Genomic DNA, 21,343 nt, shown 5'->3' with positions numbered 1-21,343 from the left:
AGAATATGGCAAAAGTGCTTCCTACATCCCTTTATTTAAAAATAAAAATATTTGTGGGTTGTGGGAAATCTGCTGCCCGCATTTGGACTCCGGGAGGCTTCATGTGGCCCATAGTCTACATTTTCTCCACTTTTCTTCTAGAGTAGACTTACAGTCTAGAGGTCAAGTAACACAGTCATATGACAGTGGCTAGTCTGCTGCACTGTTTTGTGATCAGGAATGATGCAATGCAATGTCACAAACTATGCTTGCTTCCAATTTATCCTCTGTGCACCTACAGACTGCCTACTGGAAGTGAACACAAGCTTAATTTGCAAGTCTGATGACTGAGGCAAGAATGTGGAGCATAAACAGGATAGTCATGGGAGACAGATGTTTCTCTGAACCTCTATTTTGATTACAAAATTGTGCATTTGTTATGCTGAGAAAATCTTTTATGAGCTATTTCACCAGAACTGTTCACCAGAACTGTTCACCCAACAGCCAGCCACTTCTAATAAAAATGTTGTGTTGGCGATGGGGGACTGTGCCTGCGTATTGTCTCCACACACACATTCACAATAGTGCCAAAATATTCATGTTCATGTAAGTCTTCCTTGCTTCCCAGAAGCAGACACATATTTTATTGAATCAGGTGTGTTGAAAATTTAGCCACCACGTCATTGGAGTGGTGCAAGCCACATGCTCCAGAGGCACATGCAAATACATGTATGTATGCATGCATGCACATGATATTATTTATGAGATCTTTTGCTTCCTTACACATTTTATAGGTTTACAGAGTGTTTCTGCATAAAACTATTCAGCTCTGGAATTTCTAAAGGAAAACAATATGAAAAATGCACTGTAGCCATGGCACCAACTGAGCCATTCATTTGTATGAATAAATATTCAACATGTACTTTAAGAAGTGAGTATAAAAAGTGAAAGAAATTTGGAATAAGATCTTCCATTGGCTGTACCTTCCAATAATACTGAACAAGTGACTGGGAAGTAATTTTTCAGATTTGTTTTCACAAGGTGAAAAGATTGTCGTGGTATAAATGGCATTTTGTTTCCCAGACACTGCCTGCACTGCACTTTCTGGTATATTGCATATGTTACAACTATAAACTCAAGCCATAGCTACCAATTCTCTTTGCTTTTGGCATTGTTATAGGTAGAGACATAAGCAATCAGACTGGCAGTCCAGACCTCGTGTACATGGCAAACTAATTCCTTGCAATTTAATACTTGTACTAATTCTTTGAGTTCTTGATATCCTTTAGCTCCTTCCAGAAATCACAGTGTTCAAATTACTGTGCATGTAGTTTTGCAGAAACTATAGAGTGGTGTTTTGTTTTTTAATTCTGAACTTTTTTCTTTTGGATAAGCTGAAAAACTCATAAAATCAATTGTTGGAAAGATGTTAGTGTGTTGTCTCTTTTAATTCTCCTCCGTGGGGTAGAATAACTTAATGATGGGAATATCTTAGCCTCTCACTCTTAGACAGAAATTGAGCAGTGGGGGTGGGGGAGAAATGGCCTCTTTTTCCTTCTTGCAGTAAGATTTTTCTTTGAGTTCCCCTGTTCCCCCCAAAAAGGTTTTGTGTCATATTCCTCCTGGAAGAAATGGCAAACTATGCAGTTCCTTAAAAGACTGACATCATTCCTCCCCAGGATACTCCTGGGAGGGGCAAACAAAATACTGAGCTGTACAAGATTGTGAGAATTCTTTTATAGAATGGCATTGTTTCTGTGTAGGATTCACCAGAAGAGGAATTAAGTTGCAAATACTTGACAGCTTTCTGCATAGAACAACAGATGAGAAACAGAAACAAGTTTATTTTTGCAGAAAGAATACTTTGGCCATCTCATGAGAAGAGAGGACTCCCTGGAAAAGACCTTAATGTTGGGAAAGTGTGAAGGCAAGAGGAGAAGGGGACGACAGAGGATGAGATGGTTGGACAGTGTCACCGAAGCTACCAACATGAATCTGACCCAACTCCGGGAGGCAGTGGAAGATAGGAGGGCCTGGCGTGCTCTGGTCCATGGGGTCAGGAAGAGTTGGACACAACTAAACGACTAAACAAACGAAGAAATTTTGGTAGTCAAAGAGGGACTTTGTTTTCTTCACATGGCTCAGTGGTCAAGTAATCCTTAAAGTGATCAAGCACACCCTGAAGAATGCTAGAGACACCCCTCAAAGATCAATGCAATATCCAAAGGTGAAGCACTCTGGACTTAGAACAAGCATCTTCATGGTTTTGAATGAACTGGGGTTGCACCTTCTGCATGGGGTCCTAGAATAACAGATACAATTGGTTGTGGGATTCCATATCTGATTGCTCAATTGAAAGGCATTAGAAAGCTCAAATGAAAGTTTTTCACTCAGAAAACTCATTGGCTTCATGTTCATTCAAAAGGTCTTTGGAAAATGCCAACTCGGATAGTAGATTAACAGGAACCAGCTGATTTGGTCAGCTGGTTGTTTAACTGCTGCATCTACAAGAGGAAATGGATCTGGGGAGGGAAACCAGTGGGAAATTGAGTCTCCCTGCAGCCAGATGTCTCAACTTTGATCACAAAGTCAAGATCTGGCAAATGGCTCATAACAGTACATAAGAGTGAAAGACAAGAAGAGAAATGGAAGCAAAGGCAAACAGCAGGCACCTAGCTTCACTCTGTGCTTTTTAAGCCAAATCTTTACAGCAATCTTTGCTGTATAACTTCATAGACCAAAAAAAAAACCAAAAACCTAGACCTCAATGCAAGCTATCTAGGTGCATCCTTGAGGTCTGCTGAATTTACTAAAGCTTTTAAAACCAAACATTGTGTCTTAAACATTTCCTGTTCAGAAGGAGTGTAAACACTTCCTTGTGAACAGCAATTACTGTTTATTATTGATAAGTAGCTTTCCAGGCACAGCTTATTCATTAAAACTTGTCTGGACTGCCTTAAATTTTAGGGTGGCGGGGGAGGGATCAAAAAGGTTTGGGAAAAATCACAGGATTGAAAACTGCTGCTTTTCTCTATAGTGTATCAGTGACATCTTGTGGTCAGAACACAAAATTTTCAATGGAGAACTTCAGCTATCTGGCAATGGGGGTGGGGTATTTTTAGGACAAAGAGTATTCTGAAGTAGAGAGGTATTGTTGGACAATAAAGAGACTTAAGGAGGCAAGAATCTCCTTTACGCAATGTACAGCTCAACAGCATCCTGTTGTTCCTAGGATCAGCCAGGAAAAGTTACTGACTCCTATATTTTCCTAGTCGGTTTGACTAACTGTGGGGATTCAGGGAGCTGTTGTTCAAGAAAGTAACTTTTCAAAGTTCTGATCATAGCACAGACCTCTAAGTAAAAAGTATGCCTATGCAAGCAGGGGCAGGGAAACTGTCCTAATAGAAATGTGGCTTTACTAATATCCCTTTTCTTTTTCTTATTATTTCTTGGCTCTCAACATTAGAGTTTTTTTTCTAAAATGTCACTGTAGAGGAATCAGTTGAGATATGATTACTGCTCCTAGCCTCTGGCTAACATTTGTTTGCACATTTTAGAACATGTTACAGCTGACCTTCGTCTGACCCTCTACGGCATGATAACATAAGATAGCTCATTCATTTCAGTTCTTCCACTGAAGGTCTAACTTTGATAATTAACAGAGCTGAACAGAAATGAAGCCTAGTAAATCCAGAAACTATTCAAGCGGTCTCCTGCTCCTGGATTTGAATAAACAATCCTGTTAGAAGCCCTCCACTTTACTTTCCCCTCTCACATCCAGCTTGTACACTGAGCTTGAGAGAATGCTGTAAGGAGCCTTACAACATCTTGCATTGAGAAATCAGTATAGGTTTGGGGGAGTATATACCTCCCTCTTCCCCAAATCCTAAATACGTACATCTATCCAGTGTATACAGATTAAGCCTGTCCTCTTACATTATCAAGATTTTCTTCCATGAAACATTCTACTTTGCAAGAGCATCCACATGATTCAAAATCAAGAAATGCAAAAAGCTTTTATATTAGCTGATGTAAAGAAGTGGCAGAACCACTAGGAATGTGTGACAAGTAAAATGAATGGTTGGCGCCTCTACAGCTACAATCCCAGATAAAGGGTAATCATTTCTTCCCTGCCCCCAGCCAAAGGTATCCGGTGCAGATCCCACTGCAAATCTATACATTTAAAAAAAACCTGGTGCTTCCAAGACAAAGAAAATGATTGTAAATGGTTAGACCTCTGGCTGGGGAGTTAGAGGTTGGGCGTTTGATTCCCCACTGTGCCTCTTTGACACAGATTGGACTCAGTGATCCATAAGGTCCTTTCCAGCAATACAATTCTAAGATGATGATGGTGATGATGATAACTGAAGAAGGGGAGCCATTTCTTGACAAGGCTTGCAAAACAGTCAGCATTGTAATTGGGGGGGGGGAATAATTAGTATATTCTTCAGCACCTGTTTGTTTGTGTTCCTGCCCCCACCACACACAGACTTAGCTTTTTTCTTAAGTTCTCTCACTCAGCCTCCTGTGTTCTATATTAGCAATGTCAAATTTCAGATCCTGAGGATTCCCCTCCTACTATTTGCAGGCTTTTAAATGTCACTGACCATAAAGAAAGCAGACCGCCGAAGAATTGATGCCTTTGAATTGTGGTGCTGGAGGAGGCTCTTGAGAGTCCCCTGGACTGCAAGGAGAACAAACCTATCAATTCTAAAGGAAATCAACCCTGAGTGCTCACTGGAAGGACAGATCCTGAAGCTGAGGCTCCAGTACTTTGGCCATCTCATGAGAAGAAAAGACTCCCTGGAAAAGACCCTGATGTTGGGAAAGTGTGATGGCAAGAGGAGAAGGGGACGACCGAGGATGAGATGGCTGGACAGTGTCTGTGAAGCAACCAACATGAATTTGACCCAACTCCGGGAAGCAGTGGAAGATAGGAGGGCCTGGCGTGCTCTGGTCCATGGGGTCACGAAGAGTCAGACATGACTAAACAACTAAACGAACGAACGAAATGTCACTGAATGTGTCACTACGGCTCAAAGCACATTTGCACACACAACTAATATCACAGATGTTTTGTAATGGCCTGCACTATGCATGCACATTAAGGCTACAAACCACTGTGCCAAGATTTGTCTTGTTTCTCCCCCTTCTCTTTCTAATGGAGCAACTACTAGTGTAGAATCCAACAAGAAAGCCTCCCGGCTGCTAACACAATGACTTAATGTAAAGCAACAACTCGGATCTCGCCTTCCGACATCTCTGCTGGGTAAGATGCCTTGACAGGCCTCTTGCCCAAAAGGTGGCAGGTAAAGAAAGTCACCACAAGCCATAATAAAAGAATGGCTCACTGATTCATTGTTTAATGGTAGATTGGCCCATTATCAGTTGCCCTAGTTTAGCTCTGCTCAAACATATTCAGGATTACTTAAATTAAAAAATTGTACTGCTCTGTCCAGTTTCTCTAAGAAATATCACTGGCTTCAATAGAGAGCTTTCCTCTCCTTCCCATCAGCCTATAAGTTTGTTTCACTCCTTCCAAACTATTCCCAGAAGAAGAATTTGAAATGCTTTCTTTCATATTTATTTAACTGCAACTTCCACATCATTCACATCTTGATTTTTTGTTTGTTGCCTTTTAGCCATTGAAAAGGTCAGGAAAATGATCAAATATTTTCCCAAAGCATTAATTCTTTCTTTTTTAAATGCTGTCTCATTACAAGGGCTAACATCTTACCTGAAGTATACAGAAATTGCTACTAGAAGTGCCTAGAACATAATTAAAAGAGGATCAGTTACACAACAAGCTGAAACCACATAAGATTTCAGAATTACCTGAGCTATTTTTAGAAAGAATATAAGAAAGTATCTAGGCACCAACAATAGAGCATGGCAGAGTTGAAAGAAGTGATTAAAATAGTAGCACAGTTTAGAGAATTAACTTAATCTTGTGGAACAATGGATAGAGCTGTGCATAGCAGCTAGGGCTGTTATTTCTGCTGCAAGGATTTGGATTTTTTTTTCATGGATTGGCATGTTATGCAAAATGGGGAGATACCAGGGTGCATTGTGAAAACAAACCCTTTTGTCTGCACTCCCATGCTCATATCCTGTTGAGCGTAAAGGAGATGCTTCTTTGTGAACATGGATAGGGTTGCAGTGTTAGGTACTTTTGCATATAGATGGTTGTTGCTGGAACAATTCATAAACTTGTTGCTAGTTGGGAGAATGACATAAATTTGGGGAAACCTGATTGGGCAGTCTGAATCAGGCTAAGAAAGTCTGGAGTACAGTTAGTGACACTTAACAGAAGAGATTAGCACAGAATTTCTGTGCTTTGCTAAAGGAATGATAGCCTCAGAGGTCTCCTGTTCAAATGTTGTGATTTTCTACCCTACAACCTGACAGAAATTTCCTCTCATCACTTCAAGATTGCTTACAGTGTGCTAACCTGAAACATTTTCCAGCAAACCACCTGCAATGTCCTTTATGTGCTTTGCTTTTATCTCAGCTATGTTGTCATAGTTCAATGGTCAAAAACTATGAATGATATCACTGTTAACACTGCTGTCACTGTTCAGTTAATCTATTTGTTGTATCTACAACCGAGTGGCCAAAGAGCAATATTACTCAGACACCATGCTGAGAGAGCAAATTTCAGAATTCCTTGCTTCAGGTAGGCAGTAAGATATTGCCTCATATGATATTTGAGCCTGACCTCACAAAGTCTCTTCATGAACAAATTATACAATTCTGCAGTCAGATGGTGAACATCTCCTTATGACTTCATGGATTTATATAGAAGAAAGAATAGTGATGTGGTTGTAAAAATGTTGAATTGTGGGTACTCATAATCATGTCAATACATATATGACTGACTCAAAAGTGGAGCATTACATAGCATACCGTATTTTTCCATGTATAAGATGCTCCCATGTATAAGACGACCCCCACTTTTCTAATCCAAAATTAAGAAATCTAACTGGGGCTTAGCAAGTGTAGGGGGCAAGGGATCAAAGTGCTCTAGGATCACTTTGATCCCTGCATTCTCCTCCACTCCTTTTTGTTCTTTCCTCAGCTTACTTCTGTGTATAAGAGGTGTTTTTTCCCTAGGAGGCTTGGCTGGGGCTGAAGGCCAGGTATGTTTGCATGGACATTTTGCTGAGGAGTTTGCTTTGCTGGGTTTCTTTTGTTCTCCCTCGCCGCATGGCCAGAATATTTACTGGGGCTGGTTACAGGAAACATATAACTCCCTCTTACAGAAGCTCCACTGGCTGCTGATCCATTTCTGGGCACATTGCAAAGTGCTCATTTTAACCTTTAAAGCCCTAAATTGCTTGGGTCCAAACTGTCAAAAAGACCACATCTCTCTCTATGAACCTGCCCGGGCATTACGATTGTTAGGGGAGGCCTTTTTCTCAATCCCACAATCCTCACAGGATGAGAGAAAGGTGGGGAGGTCCTTCTCTGTCACTGCTTCCAGACTCTGGAACTCCCTCCCATGGGAAACCAGCCTGGCCCCATCTTTATTGTACTTCCATAAGCAGGCAAAGACCTGTCTCTTAGAGCAAGCTTTTCCTTAGTGACTGGATCTCTGAGAGTGTAAATGTATTTTTAGTATTAGATTTAATTACCATTTGAATACAATACTTGTTTAATTCTTTTAAATATTTGTATACTTAGTGTTTTTTAGCTTTTAAAGATTGTCTTTTTAATTATATATGCCACCTTGGATTTTTTTAAGGAGAAAGGTAGGTGAAAATATTATAAATATATTAAATAAGTCAGTCTGTCTGACACACATGTACACCCCGCCGCCCTGTCTTTCTAAAAAGCTCCTAAACGTTAACAATTTTATGGCAGAATGGTTCAACACAATCCTCTCCTTGCTAGTTGTACCAGTTGAATTTCGCTACTGCAAAAACAACAGTGTTGCTTTTAGTTTTCTTGCTGTTGTGGTTCTGAAGAATTGACCAAAATATGCACAATTCTTCATATTTGGAATGAGGAAAAATGTGAAGGGTCAAAAAGTCAAAAGCAGAATGAAAAACAGACAGTTTGGGCCATCTCTGCCTTAAAAGCACCTGTGTCTACCTATCTGTTAAAAAGACAGTAGGAAAGGACCTGACAAAACTGTCTAGACTCAGGAACCACAGTGCCAACAAGAGGGGGACAGAGGGTATGAGGCCTACCAGTAGTCCCGAAAGTAGCCTTCCTTTGGTCCAGCGACCCAGTGAGAGAAACAGTAGAACAACTTTTTCCATACTCATCATGTTTTTCTAACTTTGTGGTCAGGGACCTCCTAAGAGGTCTCAGCATAATTGGAAGAGGCAGGAAACTATATTAGTTTTTATATATATATACCATAGACTGATATTTGCAGTAAAATAAGATTGTACACAGGAATGAGCTTTTAGCCTTCCGGAAGAGTGCTTCAACTCATCCAAAAATGTTAAGGTCACAGTTCCACTTTGTATGTATTTTTTGCATTAATTTCCCATCAGAATGAAAGCAGCTTTCGGGATCTGTTCACAAGGAACATTTGGATGCAGTTTTATGCAATTTAAAAATTAATACTGAAAGAAGACACTGAAGAAACATGCACATCTTCAGCTGTGTTCCAAATACATCACAGCGTAACAGAATGGCCCATGACAGATTTTACCTCATCAGATCTTGGAAAAAGTACAGTGGAATTTTATAGGTTTTACAGTTGTTCTTATTCCTCGTTTCCCAAGCTTGTAATTAAGCAGAGAGAGTGACCGGGAATTTGTCCAACCAAGTTCCATTTCAAAACTAGCAGGCTTGCATATTGCCATTGACAGTTCAGGTAAATAGAGCATCCTTTCTCCCCCATGGGACAGCACACACGTTGTAGCCTCACAGCATCTGTAATTTCCCTTTAGCGTGCAAGACAAAGACTTTTTCTGCTGCTTCTAATCAGAAAGAAAGAAAGGCCACCACAAAGACAGCTGTTGGAAATGACAATGAAGACAATATATAATACACCAGATCCCATCCTTGGTTGGTTAATACAGAAAGTTCTGAACCACTGCTAAAGTCTCAGTGCCCTGTCTAGAAAAATATGATGTAAAGTCATTTTTGTATTGTGGAACTAATCAAAAAGATCTGACCAAAAAGACAAAGGACATAACTAAAATTGTAAAAAAAGGCTTCACTAATGAAGGTTTCCATAAATAAATAAGTGATTATTATTTATTCATTTGCAATCAGTAGGAATGACTCCATTCAGTACTCCTTTATAGATAGGAAACTAAAGACAGGATTTTTTTTGTTTTACATTCTCTGCAGTTTTGGTGTTTTACATACCCAGGCAAACCCTTTTCTTTACCACTGTACCCCATTCACAGAATCGCACCCTTAGCAGCTGCAGGAAGTGAAGATATTCAACAGGTATAACTATTCCAGAAATGGTGATTCTACCAAAAAAAAAAATCCTTTCTGCTTCAGGAAAAATAAACACTTGCAAAATTTACAGCACAACTCAGGCATCTGCCCCCAATATTACAAACATCAATTTTGGAGAAAGTGAAGCTTTATAATCCAGACACAGATAGTCTGCCTGTGGTACAAGCAGAGTACATAAGCAAGTGGATACTGATGAAGACGGTGAGTTGTAAGAACTCACTTTGAAGCAAAGAGGAGCTGTTGGGCTTAAAGACCTGCAAATGTCCCAGGGACGCATCACGTTTTCATGGAAGTGGATTGAAACAATTGGCAAACATTTCATTTTGGAACAGCACATGTTTCCAGACTCAGGGTGATGTAACATGTGCCACTCCCAAAATCTCAAGCTTATCATCCACAGAGGAGTTGCAAAACATTAGTGAAGTTAGTGAAGTAGCATGCATGACAGCTATAACCCTCATAACCATTATGTACAGAATCTAATTGAACCTGTGCTTCGTCTCCACCCACATTCTGTCTGCAAATTGGAAACAAACATACTCACCACAGACAGGCAGAGGTATATGCGCACATAAAATGACACTAAGGCACAACATTTCAAGTCGACTAATATCCCTATGTCTGTATTTCATAACCTTGAATGTATCATTTGTGTGTGTTTATGTGTGCATAAACACATACAAACACGCAATTGAGTAGTTCATTGTGCATAAACAACAACAGGAAGCCATGCACGAAGCAACATTAATATTAATATATGTAGTAAGTGTGATGCATAAATAGAATATTCAGAAGGGTTTGTCATTCTGACAGAAATTGATGAACAGGGCAAAAAGCCCTCAAAATAACCTGATTGAACCCAAAAAAAGTGATGATACAGAAAAGGTCTACATAGAGTTTGATAACTGCAATACTCCTCAAAGACCATTTTTATTCTTTTCAAACCAAATACTGGAGAAAGATAAAAGAAGTGATATATCAGTGAAGGTTTGGAGCAAAGAATGCCATCCTAGAGATAGCAGTGTTATATTTTTAAAAAGAGCTTTACACACTCAAAATAAATTAAACAAAGGAGATTACATATTTACAATAGCCTTTTGAGAGGAAGAAAAAAAACTATTCCTCAGCTGGCACTACATGAAAATGATTTTAATCAACTTAATGGGGCAGATGAAAGAGAGAAAGGGAGAGCGAATACCCTAACAGAAGGTACTTTTTCGAAAGCAAATTAACTATGATTTTACCTCAGGAGTAAGTTAACAATTTTGTAAAAGAATTTATAGTGGGCCTCTTTTGAACATTTCCTTGCTTAGAAGTGCCATTCTCTAGCTAGAGTTGGCATGTTTTGTTAAAAACTAGTAGACTTAATTATAAGAGTGTTTATATTATGCAAAATATTTTACAAAATGGTGGTGTGTGCAAGAAAATGTCCTTACATTTCAATCTTTTCCACAAAAACAGGAAAAGTCTGAGGGCCAATCACACAATATATATCATCTGGGATTGTTAAACTTTGTACTTAGGGTGCAAGTCACATCTGTGAACACAATTTTTCCAACATGTACCTGATTATTGCAAACCACCACCACTTCCACAAAGCTTCGGAAAGTGCTTTCCAAGTCACATAACTAGGCCACTGCTAGTATGTCTGGGTCCCTTTTTATTTCATCTTAATTTCCATGTAGATGGCACTCTTTATCTAAAGGAATCCAGACATACTTACTTAAAATGGTTCTGTGAATAATGCCAATAACAAATAGCATATTTCAAGTGCAGTTCTGGGTGCCAAAATAATTGGGGATAAGGAAAAATAAAAATGTACTCAATCATATTTCTTCTGTAGAACATCTCCTTCTCTTGCCTGTAGAAAGACAATAATGCTGTCTTAGAAGTTTGGCTCTCTCTTTTTCAATGAAATTTACTGCTGTGCAAGTGGAGACATAATTACTACCTACTGAAATCAGCAGCAGCAATGTTCACGCCGATGAGGGACCAGAGGGATCCAATCATCGTGGCGGGGCTTTGGCAGCTTGCCCGGATTAACGCGTGACGTCAGGTGGCCGGACGCAAGGACGGCTAAGGGGCGTGGGCAGGTCAGAGGGCATTTAAAGGGGGTCACCCCCTTTGTTCTTCAGCAGCCATTGCTGAACTGGCAAGGGGAAGGTAGCTGGTCGTCCTCGGTGCGAGCGCTTAAGCACGTGCGCACGTGGAGGTGCCTTACGACCGTTACCCCTCTTCCAGAGCAGTGTGTGCAAGAGCCGGGCATTGGTTACGAGCGGCAAACCAGGGCGCAGAGAAGGGCGAGACGCAGCGGAACAACGGATAGGGAGGGGAGCATCGGCTCCCATCCTACGGTGATACCGTCGGCGGGCACCCCCCCCGTTAGCGTTGGTGGGAGGGATAGGGGCAGACAGTTCACGGGGCCAGAAGAGGACATTCCCTTGGTTTCAGGCTACCCCCACCAACCCCCCCTTTTGTCGCCCTCCCCCTGCGCGCCCAGCGCAAGAGGCGTTCTTGCTGCCCACTCCTTGTGACGCCAGTGGATTCCATTCCCTCCAGCAAGCCAGGAATTTGCCCCCTTTAGTCCTCCGCACCCAGCACCTGATCAGCGGCGGCGGCGGCGGTGGGGTGGATCGGAGATTAGCTGCGGGAGTGAGGGAGCCAAGCGACTTACGTGTGCATGTTGTGCCTTTACACCAGTCCTCCACCCAGCTCCACGTGTTTACCCAGAGGAGCAGGGATTTAGCTGTGGGACGCATTTGCCGGGTGCAGGGGGCTTTAAATAAGTTTTAAAACAAAAAACAAAAAACCCTTCGCCTTTTGTTTTTTCCCCCGGCGCCACGTGGTTTCTAGCAAGGAACCAGTGACATTTTACTGACGTCAGGGGCTTCCCCAAGCCTTGGGAGTCCTTCCTTTTCTCCCAACACAGCAGTCGAGCGGCCACAGGGCTTGGGGTGGCTGATTGGGAAGGGGAGGGGTCCAGTAGGCTTTTCCGTGAGGCTGTGGTGCTTTCCCTCACGACATCTGATCAGGGTGAGATCTTTGACTCAGAGGGCTCTCATCCCGATCAAGCTGATGTTACCAGCGCCACGTGCTTTGGGAATCCCTCTTTGTTTGCCTCAGTAGGCAGCCTCAGGGGGCGGGGCCAGCAGCCTACAGAGCTGGACGAGCCCTGGCAAGCTGAGAGCTAGCCTTCTCCTTGGGGCTGAGGGAGAGTAGATCCTCCCCCACGGTACAGGCAACTTAATTTAAAAAAAAAAAAAGATCTCCAAGGACATCATCATTGCCTGCGAAGTACAGCAACAATAGAGTAATTAAAAAAAAAAGCAAACAAACAAAAAAGCAAATTATTGAAATAAATAAGTATATAGATAATTCACTAAAAAGAAAGGAGGTAAAGACAAAAGGGGGGAGCCAAGGCATACCATAGACTATTTGCGAGACGGGTTTGGCCATGGCGGCTCGCAAAGGACAAGGAACAACCCAGAGAGGAAAGCAGCGCGCCAGGAAGCGCCCGGTACCCGAGCTTTCCCCTCCTCAGTCTTCATCAGTCGAGGAATCATGGCCCATATGGCAGAAATTACAGCAGAGGATGGATGCCTTGGGAGGGGCACGGGCAGGTCAGGCGCCCGCAGCCCAGGGTGGAAGGCAGCCACGCAGGTCAACCAGGGATGCCAGGGGGCACCGGAGGGCGAAGTTGCGCGCCCTCGCCCAGGATATTCATAATAAACTTGCGGTTTTAGAGGCGGAGCTGCAGACGGACGATGCAAGCGAGGATGCTACAGCACCGTCAGAGCGGAGCACGGAGACTGAGGTCCCTACTGCCTCAGAGTCTGAGGCATCTTCAGCGGCGGCAAGAGGCAGTAACGGAGCACCGGGCGGGGGCAATATAGTGGAGACTCCAACGCTGCAGGGATCAGGTGGGTCTTCCTCACAGAATATCACAAACCCAGATCCCCCATTGACAGGAGGTGCATGGCCATGGGGTGGGACCAGTCAGTCAGCGCCTGATTCAGGGGCCAGGCAGGCCGCAGCGAGCGCAGACATGGCAGCACAGGACACATCCATGGTGGCACCGCCGCACAGTGGGGGGGGCGGCCAGGTAGCAATGTCGGTTGGTGTTACACAAGGAGCAGCGGCACCAGCTCCACACACAGGCTCGACTGCTGGAGCACAGGGACAGGGAGCGGCCGCTCCGCTCAGGGGATCAGGTAGTGGCACGCAGGCAGCAGGCACAGGGCGACAGACACCTACATCACAGGAGGGATGTAAGTTTTTAGGCCACCACCTGTCCTTGGCGACAAAGGAAAGGATTTGGCGAGGCGAATTCCTTGATTTTTTTGAACTCTTGAACAAGGAGCCTGACAGGAAGGAGGGAGAGAAGGAGGATGAGAAGGAGAAGGAGAGGAGGAGACGTAAGAAGCCAGCACGGACGTGGGAGAACTGGCACCCTGGATTTGTGATTTACGCCACGGTAATGGTACAGGCGCAGCCCGAGCGGGCCGCCGCATTGTTCCATTATTGGGACATTATATACCGGGCGTATAATGATTTTGGGGGCCAGGCCTGGATAGAGTATGATGAGTCTTTTAGGAGGATGGCTGCCGAACAGCCTGAGTTACGGTGGGACGAGCCCCTACCGAGGTTATGGTTGCAGGTGATGGCACCCTATGCAGGTGACAGGACGGACACTGGGCACCTGCTCCGGAGATCTACCTCAGCCCCCCGCCGGAGTGCGGGGCAGGTGGTTCAACCCCGCTTGGTGTGCTGGGAGTACAACTCCAAGGGTGTCTGCTCAAGAAAGCAGTGTAGATTTAGGCACGAGTGCTCGGTCTGCGGGGGCCCTCATTCTTGCTCCAGCTGTTACCGTGCGGGGTCATTTAAGCAGGCTGGGGGAAGGAAACCCGGAGGCGGAAACAGCAATCCGGGTAAGGGGCCCCACCCCAATTAAATTAGAGGTACTTGAGGCATGGCTGAAGGAGTACCCAAACAAGGCAGATGCACAATATTTGCTGGCAGGTTTTAGGGAAGGCTTCAGGATACCGGCGGAGGGTGAACGACAACCATATTTTTCAAAGAACCTAAAATCGATACAAGGAAGGGAGAAGGTGGTGCAGGATAAAATTGACAAGGAAGTACGGGAAGGAAGGGTGTTGGGGCCTTTCCCTGAACCGCCTTTAGCCACTTTGAGAGTGTCTCCCTTAGGGGTAGTTCCAAAGAAAGCACCCGGACAATTTAGATTAATCCAGCATCTGTCATTTCCGGAAGGGGCTTCAGTCAATGATGCCATACCTCAAGAATTTTGTACAGTGCGATATACTTCATTTGATGAGGCGGTCCGGATGGTCCGCCAATGTGGTGTGGGAGCGGAGATGGCGAAGTGTGATGTCCAGGCGGCGTTTAGACTTCTGCCGGTGAACCCTTTGGACTTTGACCTTTTGGGGCTCTATTTTCAGGGCGCCTATTACGTAGATCGGGCTTTACCAATGGGCTGTTCTATTTCTTGCTCTGCCTTCGAGCGCTTCAGCACTTTTGTTGAGTGGAAATTGAGGAGCAGAGTCAGGTGCAATAGCACAGCCCATTACCTTGACGATTATTTGTTTTGCGGGGAGGCGAACACAGGGAGGTGTAGGTACATTTTGGATAATTTTAGGAGATTGGCAAATGAGCTGGGGCTTCCTTTGGCCGAGGAAAAAACCGAAGGACCAGCCACGACCCTTACTTTCTTGGGGATTGAGCTAGACTCAGTCCACCAGACTTCCCGGTTGCCGCAAGGAAAGCTTGAGGACCTGAGGAGGAGAGTAGAGGTGCTCATGGGCAAGAAAAAGGTCACCTTGCGGGAGCTGCAGGAGATAGTAGGCCATCTCAACTTCGCATGTAAGGTTGTGGCTCCGGGCCGCGCCTTCCTGCGAAGGTTGAGTACAGCCATGAAAGGGTTGCGTCGGCCATTTCACAGGACTAGGGTTACGACAGCGATTAGGGAGGACTTGGAGGTATGGAAGAAGTTTTTGCTGGAATACAATGGAGTGTCCTTTTGGAGAAGCACGAGGCTGCTCAGGGCCGAGTTCCAAGTCCAGTCCGATGCAGCAGGGTCAGCAGGCTTTGGGATTTACTACAGAGGCAGATGGTGCTCGGGCACCTGGCCAGTAGAGTGGCACCAGACCGGGGTCACTAAGGACTTGACGTTCCTGGAATTTTTTCCCATAGTGGGTGCGCTGTGGCTGTGGGCTGAGGAATGGGCCAATTCAGCTGTGCGTTTCTGGTGTGACAACCAGGCAGTAGTGCACGTAGTTAACAACCAAACTTCCCGGTCTGAGCGAGTCATGGCCTTGGTGAGGGCGTTCACGTTGCGGGCATTGAAGTTCAACATATTAATACAGGCCAGGCACGTCCCTGGCATTGATAACCGCATAGCGGATGCCTTGTCACGCCAACAGATGCAACGGTTCAGGGAGCTGGACCCACGGGCCAGCGCGGATCCGGAGATTCTTCCTCAGGAGGTTTGGTCAATTGGCATGAAGACGCGGAGAGGGTGATAAACATGGCCCTGGCACCCAGGACAAGGAGAGGGTACTCAGCAGTGAGTAAAGAATTCCATAAATTAGAGAGTCAGTGGGCTTGGACCAAATTTGGCCTGTCCCAGTCGACCATTTACAACAATTTATCATTAGCCTGCACAGACAAGGCCTGGCCCCGGGAACAATACAGGGCAGGCTTTCAGCATTGGCTTTTCAGGCCAAGGCTAGGGGCTTCCCTAATTTCTCTTCCGATTTTCGCATAAGAAAGATGATTGAAGGTTTGTACAAAGAGAGGGGCAGGGCCATGGATACCAGGGCGCCAATATCTCTGGAGCTCCTGAAGGGAATGGGCCACCAGTTGGGAACCATCTGTCGGGACGAATACGAGGTGAGCCTGTTCCGGGCAGCAGCGTTGGTAATGTTCTTTGCAGCCCTCAGAATCAGCGAAGTAGTTGCTGGAGGGAAGGGTGATCGGTCCAGAGCTGCATTGCAGATGGCCGACGTTCAGAACGAGGACGGCGCCATGCGGCTGCATATACGCCGGTCCAAGACAGACCAATGGGGGAAAGGGGCCTGGGTGACGTTGGCCCCATGTCATGATGTAGGTTTGTGCCCGGTGCGGGCTATGGAGGAATACCTAACTAAGAGAGGGGCGGAGCCGGGATACTTGTTTATTCACAGGGACAGCTCCCCCCTCACGAAGTACCAATTCTGGAAGCTGACTGAGGAAGCATTGAGAAAGGAAGGGGCCCAGGGACAGCGATTTGGCACACATTCATTCAGAATCGGGGCCGCATCAACAGCGGCGGTTCTCGGCTACCAACCAATGGACATTAAGCGGATTGGCCGTTGGGCGTCGAAATCTTACCGACGTTATATCCGGCCGCTACCTAACGCGTAGGCAAGAAGCCTACTTTGTTGTGTCTTTCAGGTGCTCCGCAGGTACGGAGGAGGAGCCACATCATCATTATCGGCCACAGCTTCGTGTTCTGGGCAGGGAGATATGCTGCCACATCCCCATGGGGGAGCAACCTGGGCCTCGATGACCGAGCCCTTGTGGAGTGGAAGGGGTGCCGCGGCATGCTGTGTAGTCAGCTTTGCCGAGCGGCCGCCTTTGGTAGGCAACCACCAGACGTGTTATTGATACACCTGGGTGGCAACGATTTGGCTCAGTACCCAGGAAAGGCACTGATCAGCGATGTGGTGCGTGACCTCAGCTGGCTGAGGCGCACGTATCCGGAGATGCGGCTGGTGTGGTCGACCATCATCCCTTGCTGGATTTGGAAAAGGGCGAGACACTTTTGGTCTGTAAACAAGGCCCGGAGGAGTGTCAACAGAGAAGTCGGCAGAGCAGTCTGTGGCAGCCTAGGTCAGGTGATCGGGCACCACAGAATACGGCTCGATAGGCCGGAATTGTACAGGCCGGACGGAGTGCATCTGTCTGAGCAGGGTCTGGACGTAGGGAATAGTAGGCTATTCCCATTGCTGTGGCGGGTAGTGCGGATTCAAAGGTACTGGATATTGTTTTATGGGGTAGTGGCAACAAATTCCAGCGCATCTGGACCAGTAGCATGCCCGGGTAGGCAACCGTGGTGCTGGAAGGTAAAGATGCGCTGGGGACGCTACCGGACCCGCGAAAGGTACAGAGAGAACAAAGGGGTCCGGGGAAATTCGGAGACCGTCAGTTATTCCATGTTGATAACGAAGGGAATAACTGAGGCCTGAGCCCAGCCTTGCAGCTGGGCAAGAGCCAACCTGTTACCCAGTGAGAATTTGAATCCGCACTACAGCAGGACCCCCCTTTTTCCTCAGAGGATTAGCATGTTCATGGAATACGAATGAATATTAATAAAGTGTGGCCCATGTTTAACCCATATACCTGGTCTCGCGTGGTTATTCCGGGATAAGTTGGCAATGTTCACGCCGATGAGGGACCAGAGGGATCCAATCATCGTGGCGGGGCTTTGGCAGCTTGCCCGGATTAACGCGTGACGTCAGGTGGCCGGACGCAAGGACGGCTAAGGGGCGTGGGCAGGTCAGAGGGCATTTAAAGGGGGTCACCCCCTTTGTTCTTCAGCAGCCATTGCTGAACTGGCAACCCACCCGCCCGCCCTATTTACTAGTGTGAGATTAGCTGGTCGCCCTATTGGGGGCCGGATAGGAATTTTTGACCCGCCACCCAATTGGCCAATGGAGGCGGGGATTTTTCGCCTATCCCACACTGGACTAGGAGCGTTGGCCTAACGAAGGTGGTAGCATTTGGTCACACAGGGCGGGTAGTGCGGATTCAAAGGTACTGGATATTGTTTTATGGGGTAGTGGCAACAAATTCCAGCGCATCTGGACCAGTAGCATGCCCGGGTAGGCAACCGTGGTGCTGGAAGGTAAAGATGCGCTGGGGACGCTACCGGACCCGCGAAAGGTACAGAGAGAACAAAGGGGTCCGGGGAAATTCGGAGACCGTCAGTTATTCCATGTTGATAACGAAGGGAATAACTGAGGCCTGAGCCCAGCCTTGCAGCTGGGCAAGAGCCAACCTGTTACCCAGTGAGAATTTGAATCCGCACTACAGCAGGACCCCCCTTTTTCCTCAGAGGATTAGCATGTTCATGGAATACGAATGAATATTAATAAAGTGTGGCCCATGTTTAACCCATATACCTGGTCTCGCGTGGTTATTCCGGGATAAGTTGGCAAAGTCTATAACTGTCAGTCTTTCTTGTCTTAAATGTGCTCTGCACTCTTTTGGATCAGCTACAATTTCTTCTTGATCGCTTACGAATATAGTCAGGTTTTACAGAGCACCTCCTCCCGTCAAGATCTGCCCAGTCTACCTGATTTTCTCAGGTGGGGTGATTGAGAGGCCCAGAGAGAGAGAGAAGACTAGAAACTGGGCCTTCCCAGTTCCCCACCTCTGGAACAAACTCCTGCCTGAAATCCGTCTGGCCCCTTCCCTCGGAACCTTCAAATGATCCCTTAAGACATGGCTTTTCAGGCAGGCTTTTCCAGAAATTACATCATGATAATGCAGTGGCAGTCTCAGCGTTTATTGTTGTTTCACCATCTTGCCTGTTAAATTATTTTTGTTGTTTGCTTTTATTTGTGTTTATGTTTATGTTCTTGTTGTTTTGGTTATTGTGATGGTATATTGTAATTTTGATCTTGATTTTTGTATAAGTATTATGTCTGATTTTTTTTTAATAGTGTTGGTGCTATTGTTTTATTGCTTTGTTGTATTATATAGTAAACCTCCCAGAGTGTCCTTGCAGCCAGATGGGTGGTATAAAAGTCAAATAAAGATGTGCTTTATTATTAAATGGAATCCATAGAAACACACAGCAAGCAACTCACAGACCTCAGGACCAGCAGCTTCCAAGTTTTCTTTGTGCACCAAAATGGAAGCTGAAGATCATAGAACATGATCAGGTTCACAATAAACCATGTTGTGGTTTTTTGAAATCTGACATTGTGATATGTGAACCTCCATAATGGTGTAACTTTCCACACTGATCCCAATCAAAGGATTAGAGGAATTATGTATTGTTCAAAATGCTGCAAAAACATTGTGGCCTACTATATTTGAATACATAACTCTGGGTGAGCAACCTGGGGCTCTCCAGATGTTCTGTGACTGCAGTTGCCACCAGCCAACAGGGAGAATATGGATATCGCACTCAAAGACCATCTAGAGGGCCAGTTTTCCCACTTCGACATCAATAATAAACAGATTAAAATTTCTTTTCTGACAATTTCCTTAAAAAGATTGTAAGATTGGGGGGGGGGGGGGTGAGAGCATATTCTTTCCATGCACGAAGTTCCAGTCCAGTTTTTGTTAGGGCAGTTTGGGGTGGGGTGAATCTTGCCTAAAATACCAGACAGCCATTGTCTTTCCATGTCAACAGTACAAGGCTAAATGGGCTAACTGTCTGATTCAATATAAGATTACTTCCTTTGTATCAATTGCTGCATTCCTATTTTTGTTGAGCATAAACATGATTCTGAAATAATGGGTGAAAACGAGTAGTAAGTCACAACTAGAGTAAGACTATTGACTCAGTGGGGATTTGGTGGGTCAACTCCTCCATAAGTCCCACTAAATCAACGGGCCTACTCTAGTTGTGACACAGTGGATTTCAGCCATTGTATTTAGTTAATACATTAATTTTTAAATTGCTATTTTTGGTGATAAATAGGAGGACACATTACAAAATACTGCCATTTAAAAAAATCAGACTCAGTCCACATATTTTATGTGAAAATCACAACTTTACCATTAATATTTTAAATCTAGCATGTCATTTCCAACTGCTGGGTATAAGCTGCCAATGGAATAGTAAGAGCTAGTTACCAACACTTCAGGCATATAAGAAGAAACATATAGTATGTTAATCATTCATGGCATTCCAGAACATACCTTTTATAACTGGCAAGCAAATGAATGAAATTCTCACTACAGCACATAACAGTTCTAAATAGTGTAAGCTTTAAGAGGTTAAGTAATATCAGAAACTGGAGAGCACATTGAATTCCACCAACTGTGTTACGAATGTCATGAAGCTCAAAATCATTATAGTTATTAGTTTCATTTATATACTGCATTCCCCCCCCCCCAGTCCCGGAATAAAGACGTGAGACAGTGATATGGATTAAATATGGGCCACACTTTATTAAATCAAATCACATCAATCTATATCTTCAAACATTATCAAAAGAGGGGGCCTGCTGTAGTGCGGAAACAGGAGAAGGTGGAGGTATCCAAATACCCCTTGATCTGTCATTGGGCGAGTCCCCGGCCCCAGGTTCCAGTGGTCTTACAGACAGCAGGAACCCGACCGGCCGCTAATAAACACCCCAGACCTCAAGACATCTTTAATTGATGACTGTTGGTCCGGAAATGGCCCAGTGCATCTTCCCTGCACCAGCCCTGTAATCGCACGATCTGCAGAGCTGGGAGGTCGGATGCACTGTTGGCTTACCTGAATTACAAACAGGACACACCGAGACTACCTGTTTTTCCACACTACCTGCCAGTGTGACGAAATCAACCACCAAAAATGCCAACAATCCTTCTCCAGTGTGGAATAGGCAAAAAATCCCCACATCCAAAAGCCAATCAGGATGAAGGTCAAAAATTCCTATCCGGTTCCAAAAAGGCAACCATAAAAATCACACTAGAATTAGGGAGGACGGGTGGGTGCCCAAACAGGAAAGAGGGCGAATGAAGGGGAGTGCTTGCTTAAATAACTGGACTCCCTCACCCAAACTAGTCACGTGACCCGGGACAGTCTCACACCATCCAGGACATTGAGGCAAACTCAGCTATGCTGTTCCAGGGCAGCAAACCATCCGTCCAGCAGCTGAGACCTTCTCCCCACAAGGAAGCCAAAATCATCTACTTGAGCAAACTTTGTCTTTTT

The 21,343-nt window shown here is 45.0% G+C and overlaps 2 protein-coding genes across 4 annotated transcripts in view; both read left to right on the top strand.

The window, feature by feature from the left end:
- The window catches only part of LOC140705663 (uncharacterized), a 67,405-nt gene extending 56,206 nt beyond the window's left edge, over positions 1 to 11,199 (top strand). The window contains exons 3-4 of one of the 2 annotated variants that reach the window (XM_078388945.1): positions 774 to 910; positions 1,743 to 11,199. In XM_078388945.1, the coding sequence (XP_078245071.1) occupies positions 774 to 910; positions 1,743 to 1,858 (253 nt within the window). In that variant the 3' untranslated portion in view covers positions 1,859 to 11,199. Of the gene's footprint in view, positions 1 to 280 lie in introns of both variants that reach the window. The other variant, XR_013542884.1, reaches the window with a different exon arrangement.
- A 178-nt stretch (positions 11,200 to 11,377) lies between these two features.
- Positions 11,378 to 18,582, top strand: LOC144583025 (uncharacterized). 2 transcript variants are annotated; one of them, XM_078388943.1, is made up of 2 exons: positions 11,378 to 15,988; positions 16,858 to 18,582. In XM_078388943.1, the coding sequence occupies exon 1, from the start codon at positions 14,079 to 14,081 to the stop codon at positions 15,942 to 15,944; it is 1,866 nt and encodes a 621-aa protein (XP_078245069.1). In that variant the 5' UTR covers positions 11,378 to 14,078; the 3' UTR covers positions 15,945 to 15,988; positions 16,858 to 18,582. The 2 variants fall into 2 exon arrangements, with proteins under 2 accessions (XP_078245069.1, XP_078245070.1); XM_078388944.1 differs by having other exon boundaries at positions 11,387 to 13,328.
- Positions 18,583 to 21,343: the final 2,761 nt, after the last annotated feature.

Source organism: Pogona vitticeps, chromosome 3 (genome assembly GCF_051106095.1).
Source record: "Pogona vitticeps strain Pit_001003342236 chromosome 3, PviZW2.1, whole genome shotgun sequence".
Classification (NCBI taxonomy): domain Eukaryota; kingdom Metazoa; phylum Chordata; class Lepidosauria; order Squamata; family Agamidae; genus Pogona; species Pogona vitticeps.
Note: the sequence above shows the minus strand (reverse complement) of the source record. Positions and strands in the feature narration are given on the sequence as shown.

Bases quoted from the DNA above. Each gene is read 5' to 3' on its own strand.
- LOC144583025 (XM_078388943.1), top strand. From the start codon at position 14,079: ATGCAGGTGACAGGACGGACACTGGGCACCTGCTCCGGAGATCTACCT.